Here is a 15,762-nt window from a genome sequence, read left to right on the forward strand (position 1 = left end):
AATTTTTTTCACTGGTCAGGATATTTGCATGTACATTAGCAATAATGATCAGATTCAGACCTTATCTTTTGCAGTGAAGCGTCTAATGAGCGTGTGCAATGGTCACTGAAGAGAGGAAGAGGAGGTGAGCTGTGATATCACTTACTGTGATTGGCGGATCCTGTGTTATCAAAGGCGTTACCTGTCATTGCATTCCTGCCTTTGATGAAAGTTAACTGATGAAAACTGCTAAAAAGAAAGGAAGTCTAAAGAAAAAGCCTCACTGGCAAATGTAAAAAAGAAAACATTGCAAGATAACTATTTTTCTTTTAATAAAAATCAGGGTAAAAAAAAAAGTCAGCCTTTTTTTTTAATGTACATGTTACATAAGAACCTGATTTAAACAAGTCATTTTCTGATGACACATTACATTTAAAGGGGTTGTCTGAGACTGATATATAGATTATTTCTATCAGATCGATGGGGGTGTGATACGGCAATGCTACCAGTTTGAAATGAATGGGTGCTAAGCTGCAGTACCCAAGTATGGCCACTACATGGTGTATAGAGCAGCGGCCTGATTGACTCTCTCAATAGGTCAATGAATCTTCACAAATGCACAAGACTCAATTATGAGACAAGAAACTTTTTTTTTTTATACAGAAACATATTTTATTCAATGGTCTGACGGGTATCACAGCTGCACACCAGCACCAAGAACTTCTTCCCCAAATGGATGATCCTTTTACATGCAGAGCAACAGATCCAGCTGCCAACTGACCAACGTCTGATCATTTCCCCACGATTTGTGTCCTACCAAAGACTGAAATTCACATGGAAGCACACTGGCTTACGCATCTTGAAGATCTCATATATATATATATATATATATATATTTAGAATTATTTATAGTATATTTATATCAGGATATGCCACTACTACAGACATAAGTGCAGCAATAGAACAGAAGAGAAGATAGTAAAAATCACCATTGATATGTGTGTAGCACGACCATTGTACAACAGGACAGACAGTGTGGGAAGTGTCACACACTCCAAGACAGAACAGCTAGGAAGCAGGCAACGGCTAAGCCCAGGGAGGCTTACAGGTCATAGTGAGGCTTAGGACTCTCTGGCCTGGATGGGCTAACTCGAGTGGCTCTGATCACAGGAAGAAAGAAAAGGGGAGAAAGAGCAGGAAAGAAAAAGGTCAGTTACAGGTATTGAAAACAAAGGAGGTGTTTAGTGTATTTTATACAGCAGCCAGGAGATGGCGCTCACTATACGTCTTGGTATCAGTGGCAAGGAGGTGGCGCTCTTTACAAGTCCTAGTATCAGTGGCCAGGAGGTGGCGCTCTTTACAAGTCCTAGTATCAGGGGCCAGGAGATGGCGCTTTCTACAAGTCCTAGTATCAGTGGTTAGGAGGTGGCGCTCTCTACAAACCCTAGTAACAGTGCCAGTGGCCAGGAGGTGGCACTCTCTACAAGCCCTAGTAACAGTGGCCAGGAGGTGGTGCTCTCTATAAGTCCTAATCTCATTGGCCACGAGTTGACGCTCTCTACAAGTCCTAGTATCAGTGGCCAGGAGGTGGTGTGCTCTCCAAGTCTTATATCAGTGGCCAGGAGGTGGCGCTCTCTACAAGTCGTAGTATCAGTGGCCAGGAGGTGGTGCTCTCTACAAGTCCTAGTATCAGCGGATAGGAGGTGGCGCTCTCAACAAGTCCTAGTATCAGCGGCTAGGAGGTGGCACTCTCTACAAGTCCTAGTATCATTGGCCAGGAGGTGGCGCTCTCTACAAGTCCTAGTATAGGTGGCCAGGAGGTGGTGCTCTCTACAAGTCCTAGTATCAGCGGCTAGGAGGTGGCGCTCTCAACAAGTCCTAGTATCATTGGCCAGGAGGTGGTGCTCTCTACAAGTCCTAGTATCAGTGGCCAGGAGGTGGCACTCTCTACAAGTCCTGGTATCAACGGTCAGGAGGTGGCGCTCTTTACAAGTCCTAGTATCATTGGCCAGGAGGTGGTGTTCTCTGCAAGTCCTAGTATTAGCGGGCAGGAGGTGGTACTCTCTACAAGTCCTACTATCAGTGGTTAGGAAGTGGCGCTCTCTACAAGTCCTAGTATCAGTGGCCGGGAGATGGTGTTCTCTACAAGTCCTAGTATCAGTGGCCAGGAGATGGTGTTCTCTACAAGTCCTAGTATCAGTGGCCAGGAGGTGGTGCTCTCTATAAGTTCTAGTATCAGTGGCCAGGAGATGGCGCTCTCTATATGACCTAGAATCAGCAGCCTGGAGGTGGCACTCCCTACATGACCTAGACACAGCATCCAGGATAGGCCCCTTCCAAAAGCCAACAAGCCAGCAAATGGGAAACGTTGTGATAGCAGCCAAGTGCTACGGGCAGTCTCTGCAGTCCCAATGACTAGAAGTCAGTAGATGTGGTTCATTAGCTAGCAGCATCCAGTAGGTGGCGCTCTGTAAACATTCTAGTGCTTTCCTTTTTTTTTTCTTTAATAACATGTAATAATAACACTCGCAGCAGAACTAGTAAGGGCCTTTACAGCTCTGGTCTTCAGGGCCCACAACCTGCTATGCCATCTACAACAGGTCCGGGTTATCAAAGTAGCCCTACATAAGTACAGTCATCTTGAAAACGTATGCATGTTATAATTACAGGGGCACTAATGCTGCTGTATAGGGCACATCAAGACCTTCCACCTGCCATAAATATATGTAATTTCTTACCCGGTGTAACACCACTGTTCTCCTGAATCCGGCATTGTTTTGCTTTTGTTCCTGCACCTTTCTGTTCCTCAGATATGGCTCCTCTCTTTTATGTGTATAAATTAAGTTTATCTGGAAATCAGACATAATCAATTACCACGCCCACTTGGCTAACAAAACTAGATTTATATACAGGGAAGAAGGAGCTATATCTGAGGAAAGGAGAGGCGTGGGAACAAAAAAGAAGTTAACTGCGCTGGATTCAGGAGAACAGGGGCATTTACAACGAGAAAATGTTCACACCATTTAAATGTGACTCTATCACACTGACTATGGCTTCAATGCACATTATTTTTTTTTTCCCAATACTATTGGAAGGTTTTAAGCAGCAACCCAGCTGGTGTTTAAGGCGGAATTTATATAGGTGAATTGGATAGTTTACTATAGCCTATTTAGGTCTCCTAAGAATATATTCCTTACAGGTAGACTGTATCAGTAAGGGGAAAATAGACTATTTCAGATTTTTTTTGTTAGGTCGGGGTCAGACTTGCGGGAAATTCGGACGAGTCTCGCATGTCAATACCCAGCACTGCCGCCGGCACTCGGGACCGGAGCGTTCAGCTGCATAGAAATACATGTAGCCGCACGCTCCGATCCGAGTGCCAGCGGCAGTGCCAGGTATTGATGTGCGAGACTCGTCCGAATTTCTCTCAAGTCTGACCCCGAACTTACAGAGTCATAGGTGAAATACCCCTTTAAAAAATCTTTTTTGCACTCTTGTCTACTGTTCAAAAATCATACCTTGCGAAATAAAGAAAAATTTATATAAAAAAACTCATCTAATTGCATAACCTTTAATTAAAATCATCAGCAATGATCCCCTCCCAACCCCGTCCCGCGCTCTTCTTCATTGAATGGAAATGAAGAATTCACAAAACCAAAGGAAGTAGATTGTAGACCAGAACTGGACCACAAGAGGGCAGCAGAACCACACCGAACATGAACAAAAGGCGTCAATATGAGCAATGGCAGGTGGGAAGAGGGGAAGATGGGGGGTAGGGGAAGACTGAGGAGCGTTGTCTGTGACTAGCAATTGCTACTAATACTAATTATATCACTCTAATTTGATTGACATCGTTTTAATACAAAAGAAAATAAAACAAAAAAAAAATCGTACAACGGAGACACAATGAGATCATTCCTATAAGCAGGCGGAAGGATGTGTAGTGGCATAGCGGGTGGGCAAAGAGCAAGAAAAAAAATATATATATATCTATATATCAACCAGGTGCTTAAACATCACAATATGGCGCTGCAAAGGGACGATACCACACATCTGTACAATACAATACATAGTGACACTGAACCAGTGGTCGAGGGGGGATATAACATTTTCACCATGCCTGGAATAGGTGAGATGGGGGGGGGGGTTGGGGAGAAGGAATGGGGAGAAAGCTGTGTTCGGCAGCCAGGCCTCCATTTTTTAATCTAAGAGGGACGGGTCGGCAGGTCGGATAATGGTGGGTCGTGTAGGTGATGCGGGAGCCTTCCTGCTGAATGAAAATAAAAACAAGAACAGACAAGAAAACACAGAGCATGGTTAGCATCATCCATGATATGAGACAGTCAGCCCAGAATCCCCTGCCGGCTGGAATAAATCGCCATTTCTACGCCAGTACAAAAGAACATGTATAAAGAAGCGTTAGTTGGGAGTCAAAATGGCTGCCAGGCATCAAAATAGTGTCAATGTTGCCCTTATCAACCAATAGGCTCTGCTTACATCTCTCACATTCTGTCAAATTTGTCAGAAAAATAGGCATTTCTCCAGTCAAAAACTGTACCGCTATATTGGCCTCCCTTATAAACATAAACTATCCTTGAGAAAAGAAACGTAGATATTGGTTGCTAAGGCCATATATGTTTACCACTTGACAGTATTGATTAATGAAATGTGGACTGGTTGCTATGGGCCTCCATTTTTTTGAGAACTGAATTTGCAGTCCATAGCTACCAATCAGAGCTTGCCTTTCATTTATGAAACTGCTGGAGTAAAATGAAAGCTGCCCTGTGATTGGTTGCTACGAGCAATAAGAACTGCGCTGATAAATGAGACCTAGTTGTGTGTGGCAATATGGATCCTTAGCAGCGACCTTGGGGATTTAAAATAAAAGGCATTGTTATAGAGTAGTAGACCCCAAAATTAGAATTTGAGGTCCATATTGCTACACGTATTATATGTTTTTCATAAGCTTTATTGATAAAAATCCTGGAAAACCACCTAAAAAAATTATATTTTTGGTGTCTGATTTTCATTTTAATGCTTCCCATGTTTTAGATTTTATGCCATACATTAATTTCTCCAATGTCCTCCATGCTCTGTCCATGTCAGGTTTAGGAGGGCTGACTGTGCGTGTGAAACAGTGAGCAAACACAGCAAGATCACAAAATCACAATTATTATTCATACGCCAAGGACATGCGGTATGGTTTGGAAAAGGCGGATACACGAGAAGCTGAATTAATCGGCGTCGTGAAAGAAAAAATAGCGGAGTTCTCAACAACAACCAATCAGATTGCAACTGTCATTTTAAAAGCGAAGAATTTAAAATGTAAGCTCACATCTGATTGGTCACCATTGTTATTCTCTCCACTATTTTTTATACATGACTCCATTGATGGTGGGATGAAAGGGCTACAGTAATTCACATTTCGGCAGTGTGTTGTGGTTGGTACGTAGGAATAATGTGAGGAATTGGGTTTGATGAGTGTGTGAGGTGACAGGAAGTGACAGTCGGTCCGAGTTGCCAGGCACGGTTAATTTTTGGACAACAAGCAGAGCACGGCAATACCAGAAAGCAATGAAAAAGGAGATGGCGGTGAGGTATAAGGACGATGAATGCAAAGTGATCACGTGAGGAAGCAAAAGAATCATCGGTTGTGGGTGGAAGAGACAGATAACAAGGACGAGCAGAAGGGACATCAGTGGGTACGACGCCTATCTCATTGGTAAATGGTGGAGAGGGTCTATTTACGCAAAGCAGGACCTCAATTATTACTAGTGTTGGCTATGGAAGTCCTAATAGATGGGCTGGTGTAAACAGCGCTAGAGGGACAAAAGCAAAAACTAAGGTCTCCTGAGACTAGTGGTCTCCAAACGGTGGTTGTATTGCAACATTTGGAGACCGACATGATGGAGATGACTGCTTCAGATGAAGAAAGGACAGGTCTCCAAGAGGAAGGACACTTGGAAATAATGAGGTGTCTACTTGGGTTTTCTAGGGTTTACCGCAGCGTTGACCAAACGTCTCCAAGTAACACCTAAGAAGAAGACTTGGATGGTCCATCAAGAAGTCACACTGACTGGTGGTCAACATATAAGTGGGTTCATAATCTTGGAAAATATCCTTAGAATTCAGAACCGTATGTAGCACTTACTGTTGGCTACATTTGCAGTTCTAGATGTTGGGTGTTGACTATATCAAAAATATGACAAGAGAATTTCCAAAGTTCTGCAACTTTCCAATTAACTTTGTGTTCAAAATACTTTCATTTTTAAGTTGTAGTAAATGAGAACAATGGTCTATGTAGGAACTGTAGAAGGTGTGACCACTGCTATATTCTCTATCATTGGGTAATAGCAGAGGTAGTGTTCAGGTGTGACCACTGCTCTATTCTCTTCTATGGGTCTATATAGAAGAGTTAGTGCACATGTGTGATCACTGCCCTGTTCTCCTCTATGGGTCTATATAGGAGCGGTAGTGTACATGTCTTAGCACTGCCCTATTCTCCTTTACGGGTCTATATAGGCACAGTAGTGTGCATTTGTGACCACTGCCTTATTCTCCTCTACGGGTCTATATAGGAACGGTAGTGTGCATGTATTGGCACTGCCCTATTCTCCTCTATGGGTCTATATAGGAACGGTAGTGTGCATGTGTTGGCACTGCCCTATTCTCCTCTATGGGTCTATATAGGAACGGTAATGTGCATGTGTTGGCACTGCCCTATTCTCCTCTATGGGTCTATATAGGAACGGTAATGTGCATGTGTTGGCACTGCCCTTATTCTCCTCTATGGGTCTATATAGGAATGGTAGTGTGCATGTGTTAGCACTGCCCTATTCTCCTCTATGTGTCTAGAGCAGTGGTAGTTTGCATGTGTGACCACTGCTCTATTCTCTATGGATCTAGAGCAGTAGTAGTGTGCATGTGTGACCACTACTCTATTTTCCTCTATGGGTCTATATAGGAAAGGTAGTGCGCATATGTTAGCACTGCCCTAGTCTCCTCTATGTGTCTAGAGCAGTGGTAGTTCGCATGTATGACCACTACTCGATTCTGCTCTATAGGTATATATAGGATTGGTAGTGTGCATGTGTTAGCACTGCCCTATTCTCCTCTATGGGTCTATATAGGAGCAGTAGTGTGCATGTGTCACCACTGCTTTATTCTCCTCTGTGGGTGTGTATATAAGAGCAGTAGTGTGCATGTGTGATCACTGCCTTTTTCTCCTCTATGGGTCTAGAGCAGTGGTAGTGTGCATGTGACACCACTGCTTTATTATCCTCTATGTGTGTGTATATAAGAGTGGTAGTGTGCCTTTTTCTCCTCAGTGGGTCTAGAGCAGTGGTATTGTGCATGTGCGACCACTGCTCTATTCTCTATGGGTATATATAGGAGCGGCAGTGTGCATGTGTTAGCACTGTCCTATTCTCCTTTATGGATCTAGAGCAGTGGTAGTGTGGATGCGTGACCACTACTCTATTCTCCTCTCTGGGTCTATATAAGAGTGGCAGTCTGCATGTGTTAGCACTGCTCTATTCTCTCCTATGGGTCTATATAGGAGTAGTGTGCATGTGTGATCACTGCCCTATTCTCCTTTATGAGTCTAGAGAAGTTGTAGTGTGCATGTGTGACCACTACTCTATTCTCCTCTATGAGTATTTATAGGAGCGGTAGTGTGTATGTGTTAGCACTGCTCTATTTTCCTTTATGGCTCTAGAGCAGTGGTAGTCTACATGCGTGACCACTACTCTGTTCTCCTCTATGGGTCTATAGCAGTGGTAGTGTGCATCTTTGACCACTACCCTATTCTCCTCTATGGGTCTATAGGAGGGTAGTGTGCATGTGTGACCACTGCCCTATTCTCCTCTATGGGTCTAAATAGCAGTGGAAGCGTGCATGTGTGATCATTGCCCTATTCTTCTCTATGAGTCTATATAGGAGCGGTAGAGTGGATGTGTGATCTCTGCCCTTTTCTCCTCTATGGGTCTAGAATAGTGGTAGTGTGCATTGGTGAATACTGCTCTATTCTCTTCTATGGGTCTACATAGGAGCAGTAGTGTCTATGTGTGATCACTGTCCTATTCTCCTCTATGGGTTTACAGGAGTGGTAGTATGCATTTGTGATTACTGCTCTATTCTCTTCTATGGCTCTATAGGAGCGGTAGTGTGCATTTGTGACCACTGCCCTATTCTCCTCTATGGGTCCAAATAGCAGTGGTAGTGTGCATGTGTGATCACTGCCCTATTCTCTCCTATGGGTCTATATAGGAGCGGTAGTGTGCATGTGTGATCACTGCCCTATTCTCTCCTATGGCTGCTGCCTTCACTCACATCCACCATCCTTGCACTAACTCTTTACACTCCATCTTTATCAGCCCCTCTGTCCTTTCCTCTCCTATGTACAGCACTCACGCTCTTTTCACATTGATAAATTGCTCAGATCCATTCAGTCCAACCATCCAACACAAAAGATGCTCTCCAAATCATTTAACCATCTGCTCACTCTTTTTTCCTCCTTCTCCTTGTCGCAGGAGATATCTCTCCCAACCCTGGCCTCGCATGTTATAGTAAGTCGAACCCCTCAACTGCTACACTCAGAAACCCCTCAAATCTTAATATTCCCCGCGTTCCTTCTGTCTCTTTTAATTATGCCCTCTGGAATTCTCGCTCAGTGTGTAATAAACTCTCCTTCATTCATGACTTCTTCCATTCTGATTCTCTTAACCTTCTGGCTCTTACTGAAACCTGGATCCAGCAGTCAGACACCACCACTGCTGCTGCTGCTGCTCTTTCATATGGTGAACTACACTTCTCACTTCTCTCATACCTCAAGATCGGACAATAGAGCAGGTGGAGGCATTGGTCTGCTCCTATCACCCAAATGTACCTTTCAGGTTATCCCTCAAGTAGCCTCACTTATCTTCCCTTCTTTTGATGTCCATGCTGTCAGACTCTGCATCCCCTTCTCCATGCTATTGGCGGTTGTGTATCATCATCTGGGCCCCTCCCATCAATTCCTGGATCACTTTGCCACCTGGCTTCCTTATTTTCTCTTCTGTGACATCTCCACCCTCATAATGGGAGACTTTAACATCCCAATTGCTTTTCCCCTCTCACCATCCGCTACTCACCTTTATCTATAACTTCCTCCTTTAGCCTTTCGCCGCTTACCAACTGCTACGCATGAAGACGGACACTACCTCGACTTGGTCTTCAGCTTTGCTCAGTGTATGATTTTACCAACTCCCCTCTCCTGTTCTCCGACCTCAACCTTTTTTCAATCTCTGTTAAGAACTGCCATCCCGCTCAGGACACCCCCACTTTCCACACTTATAGAAATATACAGGCCATTAACGCCCACAAACTTATTAAGAATTTGCAGTCATCATTGGCCCCAATTTCCTAATGTCCTGACTCCACACTGAAGCATTATAACACTGCAAATTACCCTGGATGAAGTTGCACCTCCTATACATAGAACAACCCTGGCACAACCCTGGCACACGCTGCAAACACGTTTCCTACAGCGGTGCTCCAGGTGTGCCAAACGTCTGTGGAGAAAATCCAATCTGCCCAAAGATGTCATCCATTATAAGTTTATGCTTAAAACATACAACACTGCCCTTCACCTCAACAAGCAAACCTATTTCAACACCATCATCACCTCACTATCCAATAATCCTAAACATCTCTTTGACACTTTTCATTCCTTTCTCAACCCAAGAGAGCAGGTCCCAACACAGATCTCTGCGCTGACAATCTAGCAATTATTTCAAAGAAAAAAGTGACCATATCCGACAGAAAATTTTCTTCCAGTCACCTCATACCATGCACTGTCCTCCATCCCCCACTGCATATAGCTCACTCTCTGACTTTGAACCAGTCACAGAAAAAGTGATCAGGCTCCTTCCATCTTCTCGCCCTACTACTTGCACCAGTGACCCTATTCTGTTACATCTTCTCCAGTCCCTTTCCCCTACTGTCACCACTCATCCAACAAACATATTCAACCTCTCTCTCGTTTCTTATATCTTTCCCTCCTCATTTAAGCATTCCATTATACATCCATTACTTAACAGTCCATCCCTCGACCAAAACTGTGATGCTAACTATAGACCTGTCTCTAATCTTCCCTTCATCTCTAAACTCTTGGAATACTTGGTCCACTCCTATCTTACTAGCTATCTCTCAGAAAACTCTCTTAATGACCCTCTTCAATACGGTTTACGCTCTTTACACTCAACTGAAACTGCCCTCACTAAAGTCTCTAATGATCTACTAACAGCTAAATCTTATGGTCACTACTCCATGCTAATTCTCCTGGATCTCTCTGCAGCATTTGACACTATGGATCATCAGCTCCTCCTCACTATGCTCCGCTCCATCGGCCTCAAGGACACCGTTCTCTCCTGATTCTCCTACTATCTCTGACCGCTACTTCACTATTTCTTTTGCTGGCTCCTTCTCCTCTCATCATCCCCTTATTGTTGGGGTTCCTCAAGAATCAGTCCTAGGTCCCCTCCTCTTCTCTTTTTATACTGCCCTTATTGGACAAACAATCAGTAGATTTGGTTTCCAGTACCATCTCTATGCTGATGGCAACCAATTAAACACCGCTACTCCTGACATCACATTTGCATTATTACAAAACACCAGTGATTGTCTTACCGCTGTCTCCAACATCATGTCCTCAATATATCTGAAACTGAACCTGTCAAAAACTGAACTCCTTGTGTTTCCTCCCTCTACTAACCTACCTATGCCCGACATTGCTATTTCCATGTGTGGTTCTACCATTTCTCCCCAGCAACATGCCTGCATTCTTGGGGTTATACTTGACTAAGAGCGTTCATTCACCCCCCCCCCCCCCACATCCGATCACTGGCTCGCTCTTGATCAAAAATATTTCTATAATTCAACCTTTTCTTACTTTCAACTCTGCAAAACTCTTACTGTTGCTTTTATCAATTCTTGTTTGGACTATTGTAACTCTCTACTAATCGGTCTCCCTTTTACCAAACACTCCTCTCTCCAATCTGTCTGGAATGCTGCGGCTAGGATCATATTCCTCACCAACCATTACACAGTTGCCTCTACCTTGTGCCAGTCATTGCACTGGTTACCCATCCACTCCAGAATTCAATATAAACTTGTCACTCTCACCCACAAAGCACTCCACGGTTCAGCACCACCCTACATCTCCTCCCTTATCTCAGTCTACCACCCTACCCATGCCCTCTGTTCTGCTAATGACCTAAGATTAACATCCTCAATAATCAGAACCTCCCACTCCTGTCTCCAAGACTTCTCACGCACTTCGCCAATTTTTTGGAATGCACTACCCAGGATAATTCGATTAATCCCCAATACCCACAGTTTTATGTGTGCCCTAAAAACTCACTTCTTTATACTGGCCTAACACCTCAACACATTAATGTACAGTGGGTACGGAAAGTATTCAGACCCCTTTCAATTTTTCACTCTTTGTTTCATTCCAGCCATTTGGTAAATTCAAAAAAGTTCATTTTTATCTCATTAATGTACACCCTGCACCCCATCTTGACTGAAAAAAACAAATTGGGCCACTCTGCCATAAAGGCCCGACTGGTGGAGGGCTGCAGTGATAGCTGACTTTGTGGAACTTTCTCCCATCTCCCTACTACATCTGTGGAGCTCAGCCACAGTGATCTTGGGGTTCTTCTTTACCTCTCTCACCAAGGCTCTTCTCCCACGATTGCTCAGTTTGGCTGGTCGGCCAGGTCTAGGAAGATTTCTGGTGGTCCCAAACTTCTTTCATTTAAGAGGAAGAGAAAAAAGTGATCCAGCTGTAGACGGAGGCGGCTGCAATTTACAAAGCTTTATTGGACAACTTAAAAATATGTTGGTTCTTTAAAAATTTCTTATAGCAAACACCAAGCACACCAGTGAGGAGGATCAACGCGTTTCAACTAAAAAATAGTCTTAGTCATTTCTACATTTCTTTCATTTCTACATTTCTGTTTTTTTCAGTCAAGATGGGGTGCAGAGTGTACATTAATGAGAAAAAAAATAACTTTTTTGAATTTACTAAATGGATGCAATGAAACAAATAGTGAAAAATTTAAAGGGGTCTGAATACTTTCCATACCCACTGTAACTATCCCTGTGTTGCCCATTCAAAATTTTCACCATAGCCAGGTTCCTCGTATCATGTTCTCACACGCTGTATGAATTTAATAGCCCTCTGTGTCTGTACTTTTATAAATATTGGTTGGTAACTGTGTGATCACTGCCCTGTTCTCTCCTATAGGACTATATAGGAGTGGTAGTATGTATGTGTGATCACTGCCCCATTCTCTCCTATAGGTTTATATAGGAGCGGTAATGTGCATGTGTGATAACTACCCTATTCTCTCCTATGGGTCTATATAGGCGCGTTGGTGCGCATGTGTGACCATTCCACTATTCTCTCCTATGGGTCTATATAGGAGCGGTAGTGCACTTGTGTGATCATTGTCCTATTCTCCTCTATGGGTCTATAGAGGAGCGATAGTGTGCATGTGTAATCATTGCCATATTTTCTTCTATGGGTCACAACCAATCACAACCCAGGCTTTATTTTACCTGTGCAGTTTAAAAAGAGACAGTTTATTTAGACAGTTTTGATAAGTGAGGCCCAAAGTTTATTAGATAGTTGTAGAACGTTGCTGTTGATAATGGCTGTACCACCTTTAAGGGAGTATACACAAAAAAGCACAAAAATGTAATTCATGGTGACTCCAGTTTGGGTTGACCCTCAAATTTAGAACCCATGAGAACTTTTGGAAGTAAATTTAATTGTCAAAATTTCTTCATGCAGTTCCTTTAAGAATTTATATTTCAAAGTGGAAATAGACTTAAACTTTTCATATAGCAAAAGTCATGAAGAAAAAAAAAGAAAAGAAACTGCCTGGCAACAGGGCGAGAGACAGCAGATGGGTGTAACAGACGTGAAGATCACATGACTAGGAAAAGGAGGCACACAGGTCACATGACTTGAAATGCGTGACATACCGTGACGAGTGCTCCTCATGGGTCACTGATAGTTATTCTGAAAAATAACATGAAGTCAGAGGCTGAGAACAGCCACAGCCAGAAGCTTGTAAGGGCCACGTATGCATACACAGAACCATGGCTGACCATGATACATATACATACAAGCATACATTAATATACGGCCATGGCTGGACTACTCCGGGTGCCTAAACAATATGGAAACCGATGTAGTCATATACAAACACGCCAACATGTCAGTCAGACCCCGCCGTAGGTCACGTGTGAATATAGAACATTCTATGGGGTTGTAGTATGGCAGAAAGATTCAGTATTGGAAAATCTGTGGTCCATCCACATAGGCACCTAGTCATGTGTAGTGTCAGTCTGGTCAATTCTGGATCTTGATGGTTGAAAAGTCAGTAAAAATTGAAATTACTTGCATTGATTATTTGATGAAGCTCACACATGCCAACTAGTCTTGAAACACAATTTACAGAATTTTTCAGATTTTTTTTTTTTTTTTTTGCCTGAAAAGACCCAATTTTTTTTCTTCACAAAAATAATTCCTGATAGGCCTTAATAAAAAAAATAAAGTCCTACTGTTTTGTGTCTACAGCCCCTATGCAGACCTATGTGTCTCTGTGGTAACAGAGCAATAAACCACATATAGTCTGATACTGGAGTTGCCAGTCCTTACATTTGGTTAGCAATTCTCAGGTTAGGGATTGTTTGTTGTCTGTTACAGAGGAAACGCATAAGTCTGCATAGAAGCTGCAGAAACAAGACAGATTTTGAAAATAATTTTTTTAAGGCTTATTGTCCTGATAAAACATTTTAGATACATTGAGTGTGAAGAAAAAATAGAAGCCCCTGCATTGCAAATAGGGAGACGAATAAGGATTCCCTCATACCTTACAGCCTGTCTGACTAATTTAAAGAATAGGCTGGAGCAAAATGGGTGGCTTGGGGGCAGCGAGGTGGGAGCAAGACTGTTACAAAAAGCCATTTGCTGTGGATCCACTAGAGGTACCCAAACAAATTAATTGAACATCGTCCGAACCCGCCAATTTTAGAGGGACTCCGTATAATGTGTATGGGGCTGACTTACTCTCGGCTGGTGGTTGAGCAAGTGATAATCCACCCCCAGAGGAGTCCGACAGAGGGTTATTCCCCTCGGCGCATACTAATGAAAATGTTATCCCTGTCAATCCCTCATTTTACAAACCAAGCCACGCTATGGCTTTTCTTGTGATCCATGCCTATTCTCTAAACCTTGACACCTCAGTTCTTGCATCTGTTTGAAATGCTGGGCCACAAAAAGTCTTTCCGAATCGCTAACGGGCTTTTGGCGGTAACGGGGGGAGATTTGAAAACTATTACAGAGGTCTCCATTTTTACCCTGGAGAATGAGCAAGCCTACACTAGCTGTAGTCAAACTGCAGCTCCCAATATGTCCTGAAAGCCTATGGGACATAATTTGATTGTGGGGCAGATTTACAAAAAGTGTTTAAAAGAAAAATGGTCTTTATTGCCCAAAGAAACCAATCACAGCACAACTTTCATTTTACCAGAGCAGAGTAACCAATCACAGCGAAGATTTCTTTTTACCAGAGCAGTTTAAAAGATAAAAGCTGACTTCTGATTGGTTGCTATGGGCCACGAAGATAAAAAAAAAAAAGAAAAACGTTTCTTTTAGGCTCTAAGCAATGCCCGGTATTTTCCAGATTTAGTAGTAGAACCCAGTTGCCATGTGTGTTAAGCTTTCATCAGCACAATCCACAGACACAAAATCCCAGAAGGATTTGTGACCGACGATCTCACCATGATGTCATTGATGAATCTAGCTGTGGAAAATGAACCCTCATTCTATATACAAAAGAAGTGGTGAGGTGGGGGACACGAAAACAGACATAAAAATGAAAAAGGTTCCGATTAGGCTCCTATAGACGCAAGCTCAAACACTCCTCTTGCCTAAATATACAAGAGAAGTGCCATTTGGGTGGCCATTTTGAGAGTTGATAAACAAAATGGCCACCGCTTGTAGTAGGCAGATGCTAAGTAAATCAATTTTTGCGTAATGGAAGTTCAATCGTTGCATAATGAAACGCTATGCGACGTACTGGTCTTTTAAGACCTGACCATTGTCCAGGTCTCTAATTGATGTCAGTGAATAGAAACACTCTTGTTTACATCCACATACTGAAAACCTGTCCTAATCACGTCCCACTGTTAAATATGCACGTTATGGTGAAATATAATGTTCTTTTTTATATCGAGGTCTAAACCTGTAGGACAGGATCCAGATAGGTTTTACAGTAAACATTTTTCCATTCACAGGTGACAACAATGACTTGGAATATGGAGAGGAATAGAAAGTAACGGGAGTATAAGAAAGTTGCAGAACTTTTCATTAAGCAATGGTGGAACTTTATTTATGTAAAATCACAAACCCCATTTAATAATAAAATGGGGTGGAAAGTAGAAGAATTGCCCATAGCAACCAATAGGGTCTTTGCTTTCACGTTGTAAAGGACTTAAAAAAATGAAAGCTGAAGTCTGATTGGTTGATATATCCAATCACTTTATTGTATATCTACCTCCCTTGGTTTCACTCCCTCCCCCGAGCAAGAGGCCACAATGTTTATGGAATTGCCCCCTAGTAGGGCCTATTGGGAGGTCAAGCAGTGGGCCGAATGGAAGTGACCATCTGCCATCAGAGACAAGCTCTGGTTAGGTACGCAGTCCAGACACAGGTTTACCTCTCTAAAA

The 15,762-nt window shown here is 42.9% G+C and overlaps 1 protein-coding gene across 11 annotated transcripts in view; it reads right to left on the reverse strand.

The window, feature by feature from the left end:
• Positions 1-625: 625 nt before the first annotated feature.
• Positions 626-15,762, reverse strand: part of DNM1 (dynamin 1) — a 230,760-nt gene continuing 215,623 nt past the window's right edge. For 4 of the 11 annotated variants that reach the window (XM_073541098.1, XM_073541095.1, XM_073541096.1 and 1 more), the window contains one exon: positions 3,537-4,249. In XM_073541098.1, the coding sequence (XP_073397199.1) occupies positions 4,180-4,249 (70 nt within the window). In that variant the 3' untranslated portion in view covers positions 3,537-4,179. Of the gene's footprint in view, positions 1,140-3,536; positions 4,250-13,011; positions 13,049-15,762 lie in introns of those variants that run through there. The other 7 variants (XM_073541100.1, XM_073541091.1, XM_073541099.1 and 4 more) reach the window with 5 other exon arrangements.

The sequence above is a fragment of the Dendrobates tinctorius genome, unplaced genomic scaffold, assembly GCF_039654945.1.
Source record: "Dendrobates tinctorius isolate UK_male_01 unplaced genomic scaffold, ASM3965494v1 ptg000120l, whole genome shotgun sequence".
Lineage (NCBI taxonomy): Eukaryota > Metazoa > Chordata > Amphibia > Anura > Dendrobatidae > Dendrobates > Dendrobates tinctorius.